The sequence below is a fragment of the Mytilus galloprovincialis genome, chromosome 7, assembly GCF_965363235.1.
Source record: "Mytilus galloprovincialis chromosome 7, xbMytGall1.hap1.1, whole genome shotgun sequence".
NCBI classification, from domain to species: Eukaryota; Metazoa; Mollusca; class Bivalvia; order Mytilida; family Mytilidae; genus Mytilus; species Mytilus galloprovincialis.
The window spans coordinates 2,990,757-3,015,267 of NC_134844.1; the positions used below are offsets into that span (position 1 = coordinate 2,990,757).

A 24,511-nucleotide genomic window follows, 5' to 3' on the forward strand; every position below is an offset into this window, starting at 1 on the left:
TACATAAATGAGGACTGTTTTTGACAATACAATGCACGTATATAAGGTATTAGCATTATTAAGTCATGCTAAATCACTGAAATCTTCACAATTTTAGCATTTTAGTTAAATTTTAGATGTTTTCCGTCTTAAATGAAAGTGGCAGCAGTCGTGTTCATTCATTATATTGAAATATAAGTTGCATTTGATGATAAAACATAACATATATAAAGTTTGAGGATGAACACGGATGCGGCCACATTCATTTTTGACAAAAACTATCTGAATAGTAGCGTTTTTTGGCATATTTGAAAGATTTTTAATATTTAAGCTTGAATCGGAGCGTTTTTAATGAGTAAATCAGTTAAAATCTTTCACATAAACTAATCGAATCAGTTGAAATAGACACTTAAGTGTTTTAAAAGTGTTCAAACTCTTTCATTAGATGAACCAGAAATTTGAGGCCAAAATCGGCCCTTACCGGACCTACTCCTTTGTGATTTTTCTCTGTTTTAAGTACAAATTCCATATTTTTTCAACTTCTTTGTTATAAATGATTGAAAAAATACATATCTAAGAAATTTGAAAAAAAGGGATGTGGGATGTACATGTTTCTGGGAAAATCACTGTTTGTATCCCTCACCCATTTTCTCAAAAAAAATTCTACAAAGACTGACTCCATTGGAAATAAAATTTGAAAAATTCCTTGGAAATACCCAATTTTTCACAGAGTTTAGTTTGATTATTACATTTTAAAATTCATTGAAATTTTCCACTTTTATCACATATTTTAGAAATAATTCTAGAACGAGATTTCAACCAGACTGAAACGTCAGAAGAATACATCCTTTACAGCATAATTTCACTTGCATACCTTTCATTTGTTGCGTTCGTTGATATAGTAGGGCATAGGTATAGTCGGGTTTTACTGACTTCCCTCTTTTTTAATTTACTTGGAAATTCTGTACTTTATTTGATATTTTTCAAGTTATTTTTACACGTGTCAACCTGTTGATATTGTCATTAAGAAACTCGTAAATCATATGAATATGAACAAATTACGCAAACCAACATATGTTACAAATCGTTGTTACAAACCATGTGCATCCATATATCATTTGCATAAGATCTAAAATCTTAGACGCCGCATCATTTTCATAGCCAAAGGTTTGCTTTCATACATCGTGGTAAGTGTACATATACTATTTATATTTAAAAAAAAAAAAAAATCTGTTTAGTATTAAATTTATATTAAGATCCATTTTGTTACATCTTGTGATCAATTTTATTTGGCAATCGCCAATGGCAGTCAGCAGTGTTAAAGAACATTAGTTGTTCGACCTGTTAGTCAAATGCGTTTTGTTTAAATATACTTTTTCACTCTTTTGGTCTTTTGGAAAATGTTGTTTGTGCTGTTTTACACCCTTCTACAACGAAATTTGTTTTACATGCACACGTATAAAAATTGTGGTTTTTATCCAACGCAATCAAAAGGTTTGAACTTAGTTTTCAATTTAGACTCGTTCATATACTTTCCTATATATAGACGTTGCATACTGTATCATATCGGGTACAATCTAGTTGTTGTTTTAAAGTCATAAACATAGGCCGTGTCCACATTGACCTAAACTCGGTGTTGTGTTAGTGTAACTCACACATGAACTAAACATAATTACGTTCCTATTGATAAAACTCAATGTTTACATGTAGTTTAAATCATGTTTTGTCTAAATGCAGTTGATAGTCGATGTAGGCCTTGTGTAGGTTAAGTGTACACAAAACTAGGCATTCAGAACTTAAATTTTCCCATGCATATTTAAAAAAAAAGATGTTTATATAAAATTGATACTTATGTCACTTATTAATAAAGTTCTTTACAGAAATATTGTCTAAACTTGATATATTTATTTGTTATAAAAACCACTTTACGTAGCCTTATTAACCCGTAATCAAATGACGTCATTTTTTTGTCATTTTTTACAATTTCAAATATGACGTCACTTGGCGTTGAGGTTTTAACTTATTCGGATGTGTCTATTTTTTGTGCTGCTATTTGTCGGGTTATGTAATGTATTTCGGTTGTTTCCTGTAATTAGTTAATACTTTAGTTTTATCATGTGTATCTTTTGTATAGTCATTTTATAAAATTTACTGTTTGCAAAAGTATAAATTATTCTAAAAAACAGGGATGTTCTGGTACCTAACAGAAAACCCTGGCCGTTTTTGGCACAATTGTTTTGAACTTTTGGTCCTCGATGTTGTTCAACTTTTCCCTAAACAAAAAACACACATTTGCAAGATCTTGCAATATATTCTCCCAAAACAAAGATACCCATTTTCGAGATCTTGCAATATATTTTCCCTAAACAAAAACACGCATTTTCGAGATCTTGCAATATGTTTTCGCAAATAAGGACACACACTTGCAAGGTCTTGCAACATATTTTCCCAAAACAAAGACACACATTTTCGAGATCTTGCAATATATTTTCCCAAATCAAAAACCACACCTTTTCGAGATCTTGCAATATATTTTCCCAAAACAAAGACACATATTTGCAAGATCTTGCAGTATATTTTCCCAAAACAAAGACACACATTTTCGAGATCTTGCAATATATTTTCCCAAAACAAAAAACACACCTTTTCAAGATCTTGCAATATATTTTCCCCAAAACAAAGACACATATTTGCAAGATCTTGCAGTATATTTGCCAAAAACAAACACACATTTGCAAGATCTTGCAATATATTTTTCCAAAACAAAGACACACATTTTCGAGATCTTGCAATATATTTTCCCAAATAAGGACACACATTTTCGAGATCTTGCAATATATTTTCCCAAATAAGGACACACACTTACAAGATCATGAAATATATTTTCCAAAACCAAAGACACACATTTTCGAGATCTTGCAATATATTTTCCCAAAACAAAAAACACTCATTTGTAAGATCTTGCAGTATATTTGCCAAAAATAAAGACACACATTTGCAAGATCTTGCAATATATTTTCCCTAAACAAAGACACACATTTTTGAGATCTTGCAATATATTTCCCAAATATGGACACACACTTTTAAGATCTTGCAATATCTTTTCCCAAACTAAAGACACACATTTTCGAGATCTTGAAATATTTATGTTTTGTCTACATGCAGTCGATAGTCGATGAATGCCGTGTGTAGGTTAAGTGTACACAAAACTAGGCATTCATACCTTTAATTTCCCCATGTATATTTAAAAAAGGAACAATTTTTATATTTTCCCAAAACAAAAAACACACATTTTCGAGATTTTGCAATATATTTTTCCCAAATAAGGACACAAATTTGCAAGATCTTGCAGTATATTTTCCCAAACAAGGACACACAATTGCAAGGTCTTGCAATATATTGTTCTAAGCAAGGACACTTATCTAAAATGTCTTGCAATATATAATCCAAAAAACAAACGACACATATAGGCAAAATTGAAGAATATCATATACTTTCCTTAGATTTATTATTTGTATAATAATCACTGACGAACCAAACCAGAATTGATTTTCATCTCATGATTTGTTTACATTTTATGATTATTTTTGTGTCTCTGATGTCTCTGATATATCCTTTATGTGCACAGGTATTTTTTCTTGATTAAGAAATAACTGGATGTGACTTAAGGATGTACACCTCTGAGGAGCCAAATATTTCTAGAATTAAACTTTTTTTCTAAACCTGATTTTTGGGTTTATATGACTGTAAAAAAATAATTGGTGAGGAAAAAAATCATATGGTGGCGCACTTCTGCTTTTGCTACGGCCCTTTGAAAGTACCATATTTTGATGATTTACCCAATTTTCCTCAATTTGTACCTATTTTTTGGCTATTATCAGGAAAAAAATCACAATTCCACAATTAAACTTTTTTTCATACTTTCAATAAGGATGAAGGGGAGCAATCTGAATAAATTTGAATTTAAAAATATAGGTTAGTGTTAATATAAGAAAGTTTTATCATATTTTGATCCTTTTTTGTGTCAAATTTACCATGTTGGCAGTTTTTTAATTTTGTTATTTTTCTCTGTTTTAAGTACAGTTTCCATATTTTTTCAACTTCTTTGTTATAAATAATTGAAAAAAATACATATCTAAGAAATTTAAAAAGAAAAAGGGATGTGGGATGTACATGTTTCTGGAAAAATCATTTTTTGTATCCCTCACCCATTTTCTCAAAAACAAATTTAAAAGACTGACTTCATTGGAAATAAAATTTTACAAATTGATTACTCACAAACATTGTCATTGGAAATACCCAATTTTTCACAGAGTTTAGTTTGATTATAAAATTTTAAAATTCGTTGAAATTTTCCACTTTTATCACATATTTTGGAAATAATTCTAGAACGAGATTTCAACCAGACTGAAACGTCAGAAGAATACATCCTTTACAGCATAATTTCACTTGCATACCTTTCCTTCGTTGCGTTCGTTGATATAGTAGGGCATAGGTATATTCGTGTTTTTCTGAATTCCCTTTTTTTTTTTAATTTCCTTAGAAATTTTGTACTTTATTTGATATTTTTCAAGTTATTTTTACACGTGTCAACCTGTTGATATTCTCATTAAGAAACTCGTAAATCATATGAATATGAACAAATTACGCAAAACAACATGCTACAAATCGTTGTTACAAACCATGTGCCTCCATATATCATTTGAATAAGATCTATAATCTGAGACGCCACATCATTTTCATAGCCAAAGGTTTGCTTTCATACATCGTGGTAAGTGTTCATATACTTTCTTATATATAGACGTTGCATACTGTATCATATCGGGTAAAATCTAGTTGTTGTTTTAAAGTCATATACATACACTTACAACATTAATTTACACAGTGAAAGCTTTATCATTTTTTTATTGATATTAAGACGTTACTAACATTAACCTCCTTCATAACTAATACTAGGATTTTGTGAGTCTTTGTTTACTCCTTGGTTTTGATTGTTATTGTCTTTTCATACTGATTATTCACGTTTACAGTTATATGACTGTAAAAAAATAATTGATAAAGAAAAATCATATGGTGGTGTAATTCTGTTTTAGCTATGGCCCTTTGAAAGTACCCAATTTTGATGATTTTCCCATTTTTCATCAATTTGTACCTATTTTTTGGCTATTATCAGGAACAAAATCACAATTCAACAATTAAACTTTTTGTCATCCTTTCATTAAGGATGAAGGAGACCAATCTGAAGAAATTTGAATTAAAACAAAACTATAGATAAGTGTTAATATAAGAACGTTTTATCATATTTTGATCCTTTTTTTGTATCAAATTTACCATGTTGTCAATTTTTGAAAGGAGTAGGTTCAGTCAGACCCCTTGTTGGCCCCAAAATATAGCAGTTTGACACAATTGTGAGAATGTAATCTTTTATCTAATCATTGGATAGTAGAATACTTCTGCTACATAAATGAGGACTGTTTTTGACAATACAATGCACGTATATCGGGTACTAGCATCATTAAATCATGCTAAATCACTGAAATCGTCACAATTTTTAGCATTTTAGTTAAATTTTAGATGTTTTCCGTCTTAAATGTAAGTGGCCTCAGTCGTGTTCATTCATTATATTGAAATAAAAGTTATATTTGATGATAAAACATAACATATATAAAGGTTGAGGATAAACACGGATGCGGCCACATTCATCTTTGACAAAAACTATCTGAAAAGTGACATTTTTTGGCATATTTGAAAGTTTTTAAATATTAAAGCTTGAATCGGAGCTTTTTAATGACTAAATCAGTTAAAATCTTTCACATAAACTAATCGAATCAGTTGAAATAGACACTTAAGTGTTTTAAAATTGTTCAAAATCTTTCGTTAGATGAACCTGAAATTTGAGACCAAAATCGGCCCTTACCGGACCTACTCCTTTGTGATTTTTCTCTGTTTTAAGTACATATTCCTTATTTTTCAACTCCTTTGTTATAAATGATTGAAAAAATACATAACTAAGAAATTTGAAAAGAAAAGGGGATGTGGGATGTACATGTTTCTGGAAAAATCATTTTTTGTATCCCTCACCCATTTCCTCAAAAAAGAATCTAAAAGACTTTATTGGAAATAAAATTTTACAAATTGATTACTCAAAAACTGTCATTGGAAATACCCAATTTTTCACAGAGTTTAGTTTGATTATAACATTTTAAAATTCATTGAAATTTTCCACTTTTATCACATATTTTAGAAATAATTATAGAACGAGATTCCTCAACGAGACTGAAACGTCAGAAGAATACATCCTTTACAGCAAAATTTCACTTGCATACCTTTCATTTGTTGCGTTCGTTGATATAGTAGGGCATAGGTATAGTCGGGTTTTTCTGACTTCCCCCTTTTTAATTTACTTGGAAATTCTGTACTTTATTTGATATTTTTCAAGTTATTTTTACACGTGTCAACCTGTTGTAATTCTCATTAAGAAACTCGTAAATCATATGAATATGAACAAATTACGCAAAACAACATGTTACAAATCGTTGTTACAAACCATGTGCCTCCATATATCATTTGAATAAGATCTAAAATCTGAGAAGCCACATCATTTTCATAGCCAAAGGTTTGCTTTCATACATCGTGGTAAGTGTTCATATATTTTCTTATATATAGACGTTGCATACTGTATCATATCGGGTAAAATCTAGTTGTTGTTTTAAAGTCATATACATGCACTTACAACATTAATTTACACAATGAAAGCTTGATCATTTTTTTTTGTATTAAGACGTTACTAACATTAACCTCCTTCATTACTAATACTAGGACTTTGTGAGTCTTTGTTTACTCCTTGGTTTTGATTGTTATTGTCTTTTCATACTGATTATTCACGTTTACAGTTATATGACTGTAAAGACATAATTGATAAAGAAAAAATCATATGGTGGTGCACTTCTGCCTTTGCTATGGCCCTTTGAAAGTACCCAATTTTGATGATTTTCCTATTTTTCATCAATTTGTACCTATTTTCGGGTTATTAACAGGAACAAAATCACAATTTAACAATTAAACGTTTTGTCATACTTTCAATAAGGATGAAGGGGACCAATCTGAATATATTTGAATTAAAAAAAGCTATAGATAAGTGTTAATATAAGAAAGTTTTATCATATTTGATCCTTTTTTGTGTCAAATTTACCATGTTGTCAATTTATGAAAGGAGTAGGTTCAGTAAGACCCCTTGTTGGCCCCAAAATATAGCAGTTTTACACAATTGTGAAAATGTAATCTTTTATCTATGTATGGATAGTAGAATGCTTCTGTTACATGAATGAGGACTGCTTTTGACAGTACAATGCACGTATATCTGGTACTAGCATCATTAAGTCATGCGAAATCACTGAAATCGTAACAATTTTTCGCATTTTAGTTAAATTTTAGATGTTTTCCGTCTTAAATGAATGTGGCCTCAGTCGTGTTCATTCATTATATTGAAATAAAAGTTGCATTTGATGATACAACATAACATATATAAAGGTTGAGGATAAACACGGATGCGGCCACATTCATCTTTGACAAAAACTATCTGAAATGTGACGTTTTTTTTGGCATATTTGAAAGTTTTTAAATATTTAAGCTTGAATCGGAGCGTTCTAATGACTTAATCAGTTAAAATCTTTCAAATAAACTAATCGAATCAGTTGAAATAGACACTTAAGTGTTTTAAAATTGTTCAAAATCTTTCGTTAGATGAACCTGAAATTTGAGACCAAAATCGGCCCTTACCGGACCTACTCCTTTGCGATTTTTCTCTGTTTTAAGTACAAATTCCATATTTTTTCAACTTCTTTGTTATAAATGATTAAAAAAATACATATCTAAGAAATTTGAAAAAAATGATGTGGGATGTACATGCTTCTTGGAAAATCACTTTTTGTATCCTTCACCCATTTTCTCAAAAAAAATTCTAAAAGGACTGATTTCATTGGAAATAAAATTTGAAAAATTCCTTACTCAAAAACTTCATTGGAAATACCCAATTTTTCGCAGAGTTTAGTTTGATTATAACATTTTAAAATTAATTGAAATTTTCCACTTGTATCACATATTTTGAAAATAATTATAGAACGAGATTCCTTAACGAGACTGAAACGTCAGAAGAATACATCCTTTACAGTGTTCAATTTTTGTTTGGAATCCACTGTTACAAACCCTCATTCAAACCAATACAAAATTACAGCTATAATTTCGGATATTGCAAGTCACAGACTTTTCAAGCCAGTCCGCATTGGCAAAGATGAAAAAGAGAAAAGATCTTTCCTTAATATTTCCTTTGCCAACAAAGGTATCGATGGCGTCAACTTCGGAAATATCCTTCATCATAAATTAGTTCAATCGAAAATACCTCCTTATTTCAAAGACCAGTATGTACCAATCATTTCTTATACCTATACCAAACCTATTGCAACTAAAATTTTCAATTACAAACACGTTTTGCAGGATCTCGATATTGACGACTTCAAGTCTAAACCTCCTGATTGCACTTGTGCTAGTTCCCAATATACATATAATCCTGCTGGCCACGTTATTACCGGTGACCTCAACATTGTTAATAACACTTCTCTACGAAATGTGTTATCGAAAGGTCTAAAATATCGTGAGCCTAAATCCATCAATTGGAAATACAACTTTAAAATTTTGATGGATTCAGTTGAGGATTATGCCAGGCAATGGGCTAAGCGCGAGAAGGAAGACGTAGACACTCTTTCCGAATGGATTAAGGCAGTGAGGTCGTTGATACAAATCAGAATTAGGAAACTGTATGGGTCTATCAATGCCCATGCTACGTCAATCTTTAACGACCCAAATGTTGCAAAACACCTATCCTACCTCCATGACAAATATGTTGTTGTCCCCGCAGATAAAGCCCCAAACAACATCGTTTTTGAGAGTAAAATTCATTACATTAACTGCTTGATAAACAAATTAGGTATTGACAATTCACTTGGAAACTCAACATATACCCTCATGACACTTACCAAAGAGGAAATCCTGGATAATCATAGGTCTGTTCTGTGTTCCTTTGGAATTTCAACCAAAGATGAAGAACTGGATCTGCCATCACTATATTGGATACTTAAACTACATAAGTGTCCTTACAAACAACGGTATATTGCTGGATCTTCCAAGTGCTCCATGAAACCTCTTTCGAAATTACTAACATCTTTTTTATCAGCAATCAAAGACGGGCTTCAAAGTTTTTGTTTAACTGTTTTTTCTAGAGGGGACGTGAATCAGATGTGGATACTTAAAAATTCCAAAGATCTTTTAGAGTACATACAATCTAACTCTCTTTCATCTTGTAACAGTATAAAAACATTTGACTTTTCTACTATTTACATTAGTATTCCACATTCCAAACTAAAAGACAAATTGAAAGAGTTGGTATTGCTTTGCTTCGTAAAAAAGAATGGCCAACGTAGATACAAGTATCTTGTCTTAGGAACGGATAAATCCTACTTTGTAAAGGATCACTCTGATTCGAACAAAAAATTCTCTGAAACTGATATTATCAAGATGCTTGATTTCTTGATTGACAACATATTTGTTACGTTCGGAGGACGTGTTTTTCAACAGACTGTCGGCATTCCAATGGGAACAAACTGTGCCCCTCTACTTGCCGATTTGTTTCTTTATTATTATGAGGCTGACTTCATGCAGGAACTTCTGAGGAAGAAAAATAAGAAGTAAGCAATATCCTTTAACTCTACTTTTCGCTACATAGATGATGTTCTTTCACTAAATAATTCAAAATTTGTTGACTATTTGGAACGTATCTATACAATCGAGCTAGAGATAAAGGATACTACATATACCGTTAAGTCGGCCTCATATCTTGACTTACATCTAGAAATTGATAATTAGGGTCAGTTGAAAACAAATCTTTACGACAAAAGAGATGATTTCAGCTTTCCAATTGTGAACTTTCCATTTCTAAGTAGAAACATTTCAGCAGCACCTGCATACGGGGTATATATCTCCCAATTGATAAGATATTCCCGTGTTTGCATTTCCTATCATGATTTTCTTGATAGAGGGTTTCTGCTCACAAGGAAGCTATTAAACCAAAAATTCCAAATGGTGAAGTTGAAATCATCCCTTCGTAAATTTTTTGGACGCCATCACGAGTTGGTTGACCGTTATGGAATAACCGTTTTACAAATGATATCGGATATTTTCCTTACTTCGTAACTACAATCCCCTTCCCTTTCATGAATGTGACCCACCGAATTAGACTATTGACCGGATTTGTTATAACATAAGCAACACGACGGGTGCCACATGTGGAGCAGGATTTGCTTACCCTTCCAGAGCACATAAGATAACCCCTAGTTTTTTGGTGGGGTTCGTGTTGTTTATTTTTTAGTTTTCTATGTTTTGTCGTGTGTGCTGTTGTTTGTTTGTCCTTTTCATTTTTAAATATGGCGTTGTCAGTTTGTTTTAGAATGATGAGTTTGATCTTTCGTCCCTCTTTTATAGCAAAATTTCACTTGCATACCTTTCATTCGATGCGTTCGATTATATAGTAGGGCATAGGTATAGTCGGGTTTTACTGACTTCCCTTTTTTTTTAAATTTACTTTGAAATTCTGTACTTTTATTTAATATTTTTCAAGTTATTTTTACACGTGTCAACCTGTTGATATTCTCATTAAGAAACTCGTAAATCATATGAATATGAACAAATTACGCAAAACAACATATGTTACAAATCGTTGTTACAAACCATGTGCCTCCATATATCATTTGAATAAAATCTTAAATCTGAGACGCCACATCATTTTCATAGCCAAAGGTTTGCTTTCATACATCGTGGTAAGTGTACATATACTTTCTTATATATAGACGTTGCATACTGTATCATATCGGGTAAAATCTAGTTGTTGTTTTAAAGTCATATACATACACTTACAACATCAATTTACACAGTGAAAGCTTGGTCATTTTTTTTTATATCAAGACGTTACTAACATTTAACGATATAATTTCAAAACCTCCGATATCTCCGAATGAATATATCATGTTTTTTAACAACTTGACATGCCAAGATTTGACGATTTATATTAATTAAATGTTGTTCACAAATTTTGATTTTCTAACAAAAGCGAAATTTTCACAGATTTAGAAGGTCAACACCGAAGAAATAGTGATTTAATCGGAATACATAAATTGTTTAATCAATTAATTACATGTATAAATGTAGATGTTCTAAATCATGTTATATGAATAATGTAAATATTATACTGTATTCCATATTAATACTGTAAATATTATACTGTATGCCATATTTATAAGGTAAATATTCTACACGTTAAATAAAATATGTAAATGTTCCAGGACCATGTTTAACTGTTTGTACGCCACTCTGATTGCGCTCATCATATACCATGAGGCGGATGCAGGAAGTAAGCGACATTTTATATAGCCAGTCAGGTTTAGTTTGTAACCCGGATCAATCGATTTATGACTTTCAAACAGCGGTATACTACTGTTGCCTTTATTTATATGAATGAATAAACTGTCAAAAGGGATCACTGTAAATATAAATAACAAACTGATATTCAGATTTTTAATGAATAGAAAAAAACGGCCAAAAGCTTTAAAAGAGGAACAAAAGATACCAGAGGGACAGTCAAACTGACAACGCCATGGCAAAAATGAAAAAGAAAAACAGACAATAGTACTTATGCCACAACATAAAAAACTAAAGAATTAGTACCACGAACCACACCAAAAACTAGGGTTGATCTCAGGTGCTCCAGTAGGGTAAGAAGATCTTGCTCCACATGTGTCAGCCGTCGTGTTGCTCATGTTAAAACAAATCCGATAAATAGTCTAAATAGTCTTAGATGCATGATGTTTTTTATTAGTTGTTAGTGGCTTTGAACTAGCTGTCAGATAACTGCAAGAACTCTCAGATCTGTTCCTAGTGTATTTTTGTTGTCCAGATGTACAAGTACACGGCCACGTCCACTTGTATTTTTGTCAATCTGATGAGTTAAGTCTTTTCCCACTGATTTCGTTTTAATGTTTTACTGTTATACCACTGTCCCATGTCAAGGGGAATTTGGATCCCGCTAACATGTTTTAGTCCATCTACATAATTTATGTATATGCCTGTCCCAAGTCTGGAGCCAGTAATTCAGTGGTTGTCGTTTGTTTATATGTAACATAATTGTTTTTTGTTCATTTTTTTATATAAATATAGCTGTTAGTTTTCTCGTTTGAATTGCTTTACATTGTCATATCGGAAACCTTTTATAGCTGACTATGCGGTATAGCCTTTGCTCATTGTTGACGTACAGTGACCTTAAGATAGTTGTTAATGTCTGTGTCATTTTGGTCTCTTGTGGACAGTTGTGTCATTGGCAATCATACAACATATCCTTTTTTATAATTCTGTAATTCTGTAGGTCATATTAGCTATAGGGGATTGTAGTTACGACGTTAGAAACATATCCGATATCATTTGTGAAACGGTTAATCCATAACGGTCAACCAACACGTGATGGCGTCCGTAAAATTTACGTAGGGATGATTTCAACTGTACCATTTGGAACTATTGGTTTAATAGCTTTCTTCCAGATGCTTTAGAAAATAAGGCTGTTCCTGCTTAAGACCACGTGATCCTAATGAATGTAACCCGATGCTCAAGTGCATTGTTGATTGTGTTGAATTCACGATATGTATGTGGTAAATATATCACACGAAAGCAAACCATAATGTTTAAGTTCATTTTCAATGCCGTTATCATTTTAATTTTGATCTAGGAGTTGGACTGTCCCTTTGGTATCTTTCGCCCCTCTTTTAAAAATAATTAATGCAAAGAATTGCAGTCGAATATTTGTCAGGCTAAATATATTTCAAATAATTTTCATTTAAATGCTTGTAATGGAGTTATATCATTTTGATTTATTTAAAGAATATAATGAATTTACACTATCAAATTTGAATGAAATAGTTAATCAATTTTCTTCATCTCTTTTGATTGCAAAAGATAAAGTTTAATTTAAGTATCAATTTTAGAAACAATTGTATTCCCGTTACCCTTGCCACCTTTAACCTAATCTTTTAATAACACATAAATTACTGTTCAAATTTCCAAAGACGCAGATGTAGAGAAATTTTAAAACAAAAGATCTTAAATTTTTAGAGCTTACTCGTCAATGTATAGCCTCACAAGGTAGATGCGGCCAAACAAAAGATTCCACTTGTGAGAGTAGTTTTGGTTCAGGATGGAAAGAGTCAGGCAAATGCTGTAACAGAAAGCCGTGTTGCGTATGTAAGTATACAACCAGTCTTCGTGAACTTACATACTTTTTTGCATTTTATTGCGTAAATATAAGCTAGATCATTTAAAAGGTGAACTTAGCTATAATAAGCAGAAAAATATTTTGTCCTACTTCAATGTTCCGTCGAGTGTATTAATTTTACTAATTCTATAAAGATGCAATATATCTGTATTATATATCTAACAACTCCAGATTTAAATGATGACGAAAGGAACAAGGCCCCTCGAAAAGTGAATTATTTCATTCAGTCTAGGTGAGCGAGTTGTATAGAACAGTGGACACAGTGCATTCGGTGTTGTCTCGATATCAAAAATAGCATGACTTCAAATCCCTGCAAGGTGATAACAAACATTTCCTTCTGCAAATTTACAGGTGTTTTTCTTAAATCCTGAAACTTTGTTAAAAGTAAATTGGTTCACAAGACTGTTGTAAATATTAAGAGCATTTTTATGTAAAACAGATTTGTATTTTGGTTCATTTAATATGGGCCTTTGGTTTATCTATTGAAATAATAAAAAAAAATCGGTGTGTCTATCAAAAGGATAGAAATCTCCAAAACTGTTTGAAGTGTTGACCCCTTATATCTCTGAAAGTATCACATAAAGGTATTTTCAGAGGCGGATTAAGGGGGGCCCGTGCCCCCGCCTTTTGGGGAAAAAAATTGGTTGCTTATATAGGGATTCATTGAAGCGTGACTAGAGCTGGTCCCCTCTTAGGTCAGTCAGTGGGCCCCCATTTATGAAAATTTTTGGATCCACCACTGATTTCTTTATTACATATTTGAATTGCTTAGATTAAAATTCATCAAAGGATCGACACGTTATCGTATGCCCTCATGCGTTTGAATTCATCATTGATACCAGAATTAGAATTTTTACTCAAGACTCGACGTTTGTCTATACAATACAATACGAGCTGCTACAAATCAATCTACTGAACATATACATGTAGATGTGTTAGACCATTCTCACACCAAACGCTATGTATAGTAAACATGTTTACATTTATACAATTAGTTTAATGTACTATTCACGTTATATTTGTTCACATCTATACACTTAGCTTTGTTTAATTACCTGTACACAAGATTTGTTCACATCTATACACCTTGTTTAATTACCTGTACATCAGATGTGTTCACATCTATACACCTTTAAATAATTACCTGTACATAAGATTTGTTCACATCTACACAACTTGTTTAATTACCTGTACATAAGATTTGCTCACATCTATACAACTTGTTCGAAAAGAATTCTGACAATAACCCAACTTCCAACCTCTTCATTTTTTGAAGTTAAGAGGTTGCTCCTTTATAAAAACCATTTTGATAATTTGCAGGAGTTTTAAGATATTAAATATGTCTTGATTACGTATCAGAAAACGTATTTTACATCAGCGTGCTTACAGATGAAGAAAAGGAAATGTTCTGAATGTTGAGTTGTGTGTACACTTAACCCACACAACCTCTACCTTTATTATCGACTGCATGTAGACAAAACATGAGTTAAACTATATGTTAACATTGTTATCAATGGAAGCGTACTTTTGTTTAGTTTTTGTGTGAGTTATACTAACACAACACCACCAAGTATAGGTCAATGTGAACACGGCTTTATACATTGATTCATTTAAGAAAACTCAAATACAAAAGCTTGTCTGTTTTGTACCATTGATAACTTATCAATTTTCTAGCAGTTGCAGACTTGTTGTAGAGATTTGTTAGTCCGAGAAAAATAACATATTCAATAAATTTCTAATGCACTAAATTGATTTTTATACGATACAGCCCATATATCGATATGCCTCCCCCAGTTTAGCAATTTCTTTTGACATTTGAAAACAAGACCAACGAAGGGAGAAAGAAACATTTACCATCATTCATCTATTTTGTATTTTTTTTTATTAAACAACAGCTCAGTGTATTCCAATCGACAGTCTAAAAAATGGTTCTGTAACAGTAGCAAGAAGTAATGATGGCTTAACGGCACATTTTGCATGTGATGCAGGATTTGTACTTGCTGGAAACGAATCTCTCTCATGTAAATCATCAGTATGGCATTGGGATATTCTACAATGTGGTAAGAACAATTACTAACATCTATTTCCTAAGTTCGAGACGAGGTGTGTCAGTGTGACGTCAGAACTCGTCCCATATCAAAAGGTTGATATTTTTCCATCCATTGATGCACTATTTCGTTGGGCCTCTCTGCCGACAGACATCATTGGATCTAGGTAAATCGGCCCTTTTTCATTTTGTTTATCTTTGCATTTATGTACATTTGTACGTTTCCCCATTTTTATAGTTACCCATCTAATATTCGAGCTCTTATGTCCCACAGCCCAAGTCAGAGTATTCAAGGACTACTGTTTCCTTTGATTGTTGTGTTATATGTAGCAAATAGAAAGTATCATGGATAATCTATATCAACAATATACAATGCTAATTTTGTAACATTGATTATTGATTAAGACGTAAACACGAGATCATTTTGCCAATTAAGTGGGAAGATATTCTATTCGAGCGGATACTAAATGAAATGATAACTGAACCAGAAAGACACGTCGGCGCTGGTGTACTTTATCTGGCCTTTTTAACCTTTTTAATCAAGCGTCTGATGCAAATACAAAGCTTCAAATATTGGCATTTATCATGAGTTTATGAACTTGTAACATAAGAATGGAGCCCGAACCAACGATTTTTATCGATGTGAGTAAACGGAATAACACACGGCTGTATTTAACATCATTGGAAAGGAAAGAACTAGCCTCAAAATATTGATGTCGTCGTTAAATTTGACCAAAGGTCAAAGCTAAAACTTCCAGAAAATCAGAGTGTAACGTTAAGACAGCTGGTCTCTTCGATATATACGAGTTTAAAAATAAATAAGAATTTATTAAGGATTATAACTATGGTTTCTATATTTAGGACTTATTTAACTTAAGCTTGCATGGATAAAGGCAACAGTAGTATACCGCTGTTCGAAATTCATAAATCGATTGAGCAAAAATAAAACAAATCCGGGTTACAAACTAAAGCTGAGGGGAATATAAGAGGAGAACAACGACACAACAGACACACAACATCAAAATGTAACACGCGCCGAAACGAACTATTATATAAGAATGGCGATTGTCCTTACTTGGTATAGGACATTTTGATAAAAGAAATGGTGAGTTGAACCTGGTTTTGTGGCATGCCAAACCGCCTGCTTTTATGGCGATGTTTAATATAACATTGACATGACAACATTACCTGATAGAACTTTAATACAAAAAAAAATGGGAGAACATATAGAACTGAGAAACACACTAATAATAGCTAACAAAAGGTGCCAGGTTTAGAATTTAATACGCCAGACGCGCGTTTCCAGCACAAGACTAACCAGTCACGCTCTGATGAAAAAAAAACTAACAAAGTTGAAGAGCATATAGGACAAAGGATCATCATTGATGACATCAAGAAAGGTGTACGAAATAATGATTTTATTCGGAATAATACAAAAAACATAAATTTTACAAATATTCCGAAACGACGTATTCAAGAAGTGGTGTAAATCAGATGTGGATACTGAAAAATTCAAAATAGTTATTGGTGAATTTACAATCTCAATCATTAAAACATTGTACCAACATTAAAATTCAACTCTTTATGCCAATATTCCACATACTAAACTTAAAGGTCGACTGAAAGACCTCGTCAGGTTATGTTTCTTTAACAAAAAAGGCACTAGACGTTTTGAATATCTAGTTATAGGCAGGGATTCAGATTACTTTGTGGAAAATCAAACAGAGTCAAGCAAAAAATACACCAAAGAGGATATCACTGCCACGTTTGACATTTTTGTTGAATTTGTAGGTTTGGTCTTCCAACAGACTATTGGAATCCCAATGGGTACCCATTGCGCTCTCCTACTTGCAGATTTGTTTTTGTATTCTTATGAAGCAGAATTTATCCAAGAGCTTGTACAGAAAGGGGAAAAGAAATTAGCGCAGTCTTTTAATTTCACCCTTCGGTATATTGATGATGCACTTTCTCTAAATAATAATAGATTCAGTGATCACTTACATTAAATATATATAAGTTAAATTGATATTAAAGATACTACCGACACAGATACATCTGTTTCATATTTAGACCTTTTTCTCAAATGACTATTGATGGTAGGTTAAATACCAAAATTTACGACAAACACGATGATTTTAATTTTCCTATAGTCAACTTTCCATTTTTGTGTAGCAACATCCAAGCGGCACGAGCATATGAAGTATATGTGTCTCAACTAAAACGTTACAATAGAGCTTGCTCAAAGTACGTTGATTTTGTTGAACGAGGAATACTGCTTTTTCAAAAGGGCTATGAATCAATCAAATTAAGGTCATCACTCAAGACATTTTACGGTCGCCATCTTGAGCTGATTGGCCATTATGACAAAAGTGGGCCAGAATTCATATATGATATTCTTCCTCAGTCATAATACCCTTCCATCATTACCGAACTGAACAAAGAAATAACACGACGGGCGACATATACGGTGCAGGAAATGGTTTCACTCCCGGGTTTTATTGGATTTCGTGTTGTTTTTTTATTTATTATTTGTAACTGTTGACGTAAATGTCTTTTGGTTTTGTGAGTCTTTTGGTTTACTCCTTGGTTTTGATTGTTATTGTCTTTTAAGAACCACAGTCATTGTGTCTGAACATAAAAACAGGAAATATTAATTTTGATATCTTTATAACTTTAGTATCACCGGCATGTCCTGACACGGTGGCCTACTTTCGTGGGTATAAGTACAAATTCGTTTGTTCAAACACCCCTTATTCTGACGCGAAGGTAAGCAATTTAATATCTTGAAATACTATTTGATCGTTTTAATCATTACATGTTTTAATTTTCTATTAGTCAATTCTTTATTAATTGCAATTAATACAAATAGCAATAAATTTATGAATTTGCATAACGGTAAAATTATAAGGCTGGAAAATTAAAATCAAGCAGGAAAATTACGCTCCGTGATTTCAATGTTAACTCGTTTCTGGATATCTCTCAAAATAAATGTCCCCGTGTTATTTGTTTCACACTAAATTAGTTTTCATTAAGATATTTTGAAATCAACCATAACCAAATATCATTGAGGAATATAACAGACACATCACAGATTCTGCACGAAAAATAAACGATGATGAAAATTTTAAAACACATCTGTCATTTTTAAAATCTCGCAAAATCACTTTTTTCAACCGATGATGGACGTATTTGCAATAACAATAAACTGTTTTGAAAATTTTCCGTCAGATATGTGTTTTAATATTCTGAATCGAGTTGTTAGGTATTACTTTTATTTACGGAATTTGTGAATTTGAAGAAAAATAAGATATGGTGTCGCTAGATTTAAAATTGAGTCAACGGGGAAATAAGGAGCACAATAAACGTTTTTGAACGAATCTCCAGAGAGATATTGAAACAAAAATGAAACTGTCAGCACCAACATTTAAAAAAGATAGAAACGGGTCAGGTTAATCAGCACCAAAGTCACGTGATGTTTATTTAGTTGGATATGACTTACCAGTGTACGCTTCGTACTTTATTTTCAACAAATCCGATTCACTGACGCGTCTTTATTAACATAAACGAGTATCTTGTGTATAGAATAAAAACCATAGTTGTTTTATTGTTGTAGGCTATCTGCAGGTCTCAAGGTGGACATTTGACCAGTATTGAAAGTGAAGACGAAAACAATTTTATATTAGTTGTAGCTACACTAATAACAGAAATGCCCAATGCCCGGGAAAAACGTAATAAGTGTTAGCTAATGTGTCTGATTATTTTGTTCACGTATCGTTGTCAATATAATGTAATGTCATGAGACGGTCAAACAAAGGAGAGGTTTAGCTAGCTGTACCACCACTTTTACTCATACATTAGAAAATGTATCTTGTAATGACGTACAAACACAAGTAAAAATGATATTCACTGAAACTTAACTGCACAAAATTAAACAGTCCTAAATATAATTACAACATGCAAATGAATACAAATAGTAAACACTTAAAGAGTTATTTAGTATATATTGAAACAAATCAGCAAAATGTTTTATCACAGCTACATGTACCACTATAGACGCTCTCTCTGTGGTCAAGATCTGGGACGTTGCTTAGAACCTCAATTGTTCTCAAATTGAAATAATCTAACCTTTTACGTGTTTAAACTTTTCATTTTTTAATATTGTATTGCATATCATTAATAACAATAATACGATGTATGGCTCACTCTATATTTTCTTCGTTAAATATTGCACTAATTGCACAGATTAATACTGATATGCCACTTCTGGAAAATCAAACACATTAAGTTCCGGTAAAACTGACCACACCTTCTATATACGCAAATTACATAACTTCTGCCACATAACATAATATTGGCCATCGTATGAAACATTAAACTCAATTGGTATTTGGGACGTTTTCAGTCAATAAATTGAACGTACATGTACGTTGTCTAACCATATCAACGCTATTGCTCCAAAACTGAGCACATAATTGCATGGACAAACTTCTGGGCAAATTCATCATATTGTCTGTGTCCTTGTGATATCACTAAATATATCTGAACTGCAGCAGACTTAATGTCTGTTCGCCTCGAAATCTAGGTTTGTTTTGCCTAACCACTTTACCTGTATGACAAACTACGTGCTTCCTGTCACATGATAGTCACCTGACGTGTAAATGCATGAGTATGGTGGAAATCAGGTTGCAATGGATACATACCTTTTTTAGCCATGCATATAAGATAGTGAACTGACTTTCATAAATAACAATTTATGAATAATAAGCAAATATTTGATAAAAGATAAAATCACAAAATAAATTTCGTCACACCTAAACCAAGTCTGAAATATGACAGTTTTTATCAATTCATTCAAATGTGTATGAGCTTTTGATTTGGAAAATAGCCTAGGGATTTTCCTTCTATGCTTTATCTCCGAGTTTGGTATTTCTGATTTTTTACATGTTCTTACACTAAGGTGTACTAGTTGTTGTCACACCGTGTGTGTATTATATGAAAATGCGTGAATCCATATAGATCCATATAGATCCATATATATATATATATATATATATATATATATATATATATATATATATATATATATATATATATATATATTTATATATATATATATATATATATATAACGATATAGAATATCATAAGCATTCAATTCTGATAATGATATGTGTTTGTTATCATCAAAAATACCATTTTATGTCTGTAGATTTACATTGTCATTGGGTAAATTAACGAGAATTCTAATTGCATAGTGTCAATTATAAATCGTTGAAATTGCATGCATATCGAAACTGTGCTGTTAATGAAATCATATTAATAATTTTTCAAAAGAAATGCATACAATTTGTAGCTCTGATGCTCGGTTTTGTTTTACAATTCAACACACCATATGTATTTATCATGTTGGAACTATCATTTCAAGTACAATACTGGATTGGCCTAGTATATGATGACAATGACCAGTCATTTAAATGGGAGTCTGGTGTACCTTTTAACTACAGTGATTGGTCACCACAGCAACCTGATAAAGTAGATAGCCAAGGTAATCCAGGCCCACTCGTTAAGTGTGTTGTGCTAGACTCTAACTATGCTAATAAATGGCACGACGAAAATTGTTCAGCTCATAGGAGATATATCTGCAAAACTAAGTAAGTAGCATTGCACCAACATTTAATTTGTTAAAATTTTTTAGAAATATGCGGTTTTTTTAAAAGTTGCTCAAGGACCTGTGTAATTGTCTATGTATATGGCATAGTCTACAACATAGTTGTTTCATATCTATGAATGATAATGCGATACGAACGAAAAAAGATTCGGGCATTATTCTATAATACAAGGTATACAAAGTATTAAGTTAAATTCTCGCAATTCGTGTGTTTTTTTGTTTTTTTTAAACTGTATTAAAAGCATATGTGGATGTGTCTCTTTTCATTAAAAGAATGTAACACTTAAATATTCAAAAACCGTATTAACGAGTAATTTTATTTTCTTTAAATGCTTTAATTTTCAATTGTTATGAACGTAAACAACCGTAGTTTGGAATGTAACCAATAATGGTTTACTTTAACAAATTGTGACGTCGACTTGGATTGAGATTTGTCTCATTGGCACCCATACCAGATTTCCTTATATCTATTTGTGTGTCTTATATGTTCCTGGCTGAATTGACGATACATCGTTATAAGGCTCTCTTTATTTTTTCATATATGTCAAAACGAGATATTAACGGTGAGATATTGCTAACATCAACATATTAACTTATCCAAAAATGGTTTGCTACCTAAAAATAAATTCAAACATTATATATAATATTTAATATTCTTCATTTTATAGATTGACCTGAATATTGCCGGTTTTGTGAGAGCGATTTGAATTATCTGAGGGAGACATGCTATTTAATAACTTAGGAGCCAAACATGGAATATATTGCATTTCTAATAAAATATTGAGAGACTAAATACAAAACATTTTTTGGTTTCTAGTTCTTGGTGATATTTATATAATGAATTCTATCGATACATGTAGAACCGTAAAATTGGAAAGTCATGGATGAATAAATATGTTAGCATGTATTGGAAAATATAACAAGACAACAATGACCATACATATGCTAAAGAGAAGAAGCAAAGATAATCCAAATTTCTGAATCAAACTTTATGTCATCACCTGGCCATTATAAAGTAATAAGTTATTGTTCGTATGTTGTGCTGTGAAACCATTGACCCGCTACTTTTCTATGTGTGCAAGAACCAAGTCAGTAGCCTTTCAAATCAATGGTTGTCGTTAATTGCTTTATAACATTTCTTGGATTTGTTTCGTTGTTTGGTAAATCAATCAGGTCGTTACTTTTCTTGTTAGTTTTTTTTTCACATGATGTTTTCGATCCTATATGTGTAAATTCTATTTATTTACTCTCTTATAAACTTTGTCTCATTGGCAAATATTCCTCACCTTCTTATCCAATATATGTCATGTCAGTTCATGTACCGGATGTTGATAAGTGGTATAAAGATAACCTCGAGATCTAACAGTCCAACAGCAGGGGTATCGACCAAGTGCTCATATCAAAATAACACTTTCGATACATAAATATCGTGTTCCTTATATGGTGCTTGTCAGATAAATCTCAACCAGGAACACTAAAATCATAACTGACAACTATTACTAATGTTATTTCAACTGATCGGGCAGAGCTTATGTTTTAATTTGCATAAGGACAGTCTATTTGAAGATGTGTGTGATAGGGATGATTGTCGTTATAATTTTAATTGAATCATACTCACCCATCAGTGGCACCGACGCATATATAAACGAACTGAGTGTATGATATGGGACGAATAACTGGACACTTCATTGATGAGTTTATCCCAAAACCCCTGTCTATTGATGGACTAATCTTAAATACGCGAACTTCTTAAACTCCGTCCAATGAGACAACTTTCCATAATAATAATTTAGAAAAAAAACCTATCATAAGTCAAGGTACGGTCTTCAACACGGACCCAAAGCTATAAAGTGCCTTAAACATTTTACATTAACATACGACAACCAATATGCATCATGTATATTTATATTGGGTTATGTCTTCTTGAAAATGTTGAAGTGTTTTGAATTTCGGATCAAAATTGTTCTCTAACTGCATTTTAGAATGTTCGATAATGGATTTTGTAAATGCAAAAGATAGCACATCCTCATTTTTACGGAAATATTGTTAACCGTGCCCGGAAATATATAAATGATCCATGTAAACTTGTCGCTCCTTTAAATAAACTAATTCTAAAAGGTTACCTATTAAAAACTGTAATAAGATCATTGAATATTGTTTTTATTGGTATAAATATTGATTTTGTTATCGGTAAATTAAAAGCTAACTAAATATTACTAGTATCTTATATACATATACATATTCATGGATCTACAATATGTCGATACCTGTAACTTGGCATTGCACAATTTTTAAGGGATGTTTTTCTCTGGCTGTTTATGACGTCTTTAGACTAACTCCATTGGATGTTGGATGTGTACGGATTGATAGTTTAGTCTTAGATGCATGATTTTTTATTAGTTGTAAGTGGCTTTGAACTAGCTGTCAGTTAACTGCGAGTACTCTCAGATCTGTTCATTGTGTCTTTTTGTGTCGGGATGTATAAGTACCCGGCCACGTCCACTTGTATTGTTGTCCATCAGTCACCTCAGACAAAAAAGGCTTAAAAAAAACTTATTTCAGCAAAGATGAAGATTTGAAAGTTCAACATTTAGTCGAGAAAATACTATCTTTTTTTTAAATTCCAAACAAACCAACACAAAAACAACAAACAAAAAAGGCCTAAATTTGGCAAATTATTGCTCACCAGACCAGTGCCACTATCCGTTGCCTAGTTTTCAATTGCTCGAAAGCAAAATTGGTGTATTTTTTTTTTTAAACAGCTACTTTTTACTCATCCCAAGTAAATAATCACAAAGCACAAATAAAGAATAAACATATATAAATACATACACGTCCCATGCAAATTAAGATTTCAGCTGCGAGTGTTTCACAAAAGTGTTCCTAACCATAGGTGAGGGAGAGGACAGGGAGAAAGGGGGTAGGAGAAAGGAGAAAGGTGGTGGGAGAAAGGAGAAAGGGGGTAGGAGAAAGGAGAGGAAGGCTGGGAGAAAGGAGAAAAAATAAAATATCTCTCCTTTTAAAATTTTTTCTAATATTTCCAGAAAAAATATCTCAAAAGGAGATGTTTTATTCTAATGGGAGAAAGGAGAACGGGGGTATGAGAAAGGAGAAGAGGGTGGGAGAAGGGAGAAGGGTACCCCCCTGTCCTCCCCCTCATAGGTACAAAAGAACATGTTCTTGGATTAATTTGCACTTCTCATAAGTGCAAATTGGAACCACACTTTTTTTTGTCGTAGAATCATCAAATTTGGCAATAATGTACCTCTGTGGATAAATAACACAAAACAAAAATAATTTTGATATGGCTCGCCCGGTTCGGCAACTGGAGCGAAAATAGTGACAAAATCCTGTAGGATATTTTTTTCTCCCATAGGATTTTTAAAAATCCTACAGGATTTTGAGAAATCCTATAGGATAAAGTCATAATCCCGTAGGATATTTTAAATATC

General features: G+C 32.2%; 1 protein-coding gene and 1 long non-coding RNA gene across 2 annotated transcripts; both read left to right on the forward strand.

Annotated features, from left to right (window-relative positions):
* The first annotated feature begins 10,754 nt into the window (after positions 1-10,754).
* Positions 10,755-15,399, forward strand: LOC143084353 (uncharacterized). Its single transcript, XR_012981021.1, has 4 exons — positions 10,755-10,847; positions 11,370-11,437; positions 13,186-13,314; positions 15,241-15,399. It is a non-coding gene; the product is annotated as an uncharacterized LOC143084353 (long non-coding RNA).
* A 3,612-nt stretch (positions 15,400-19,011) lies between these two features.
* LOC143084354 (perlucin-like) lies at positions 19,012-21,828 on the forward strand. Its single transcript, XM_076260760.1, has 3 exons — positions 19,012-19,120; positions 20,817-21,042; positions 21,728-21,828. Exons 1-3 carry the CDS (start codon positions 19,099-19,101, stop codon positions 21,735-21,737), a joined length of 258 nt encoding a protein of 85 aa, XP_076116875.1. The 5' UTR covers positions 19,012-19,098; the 3' UTR covers positions 21,738-21,828.
* The last annotated feature ends 2,683 nt before the right edge of the window (positions 21,829-24,511 follow it).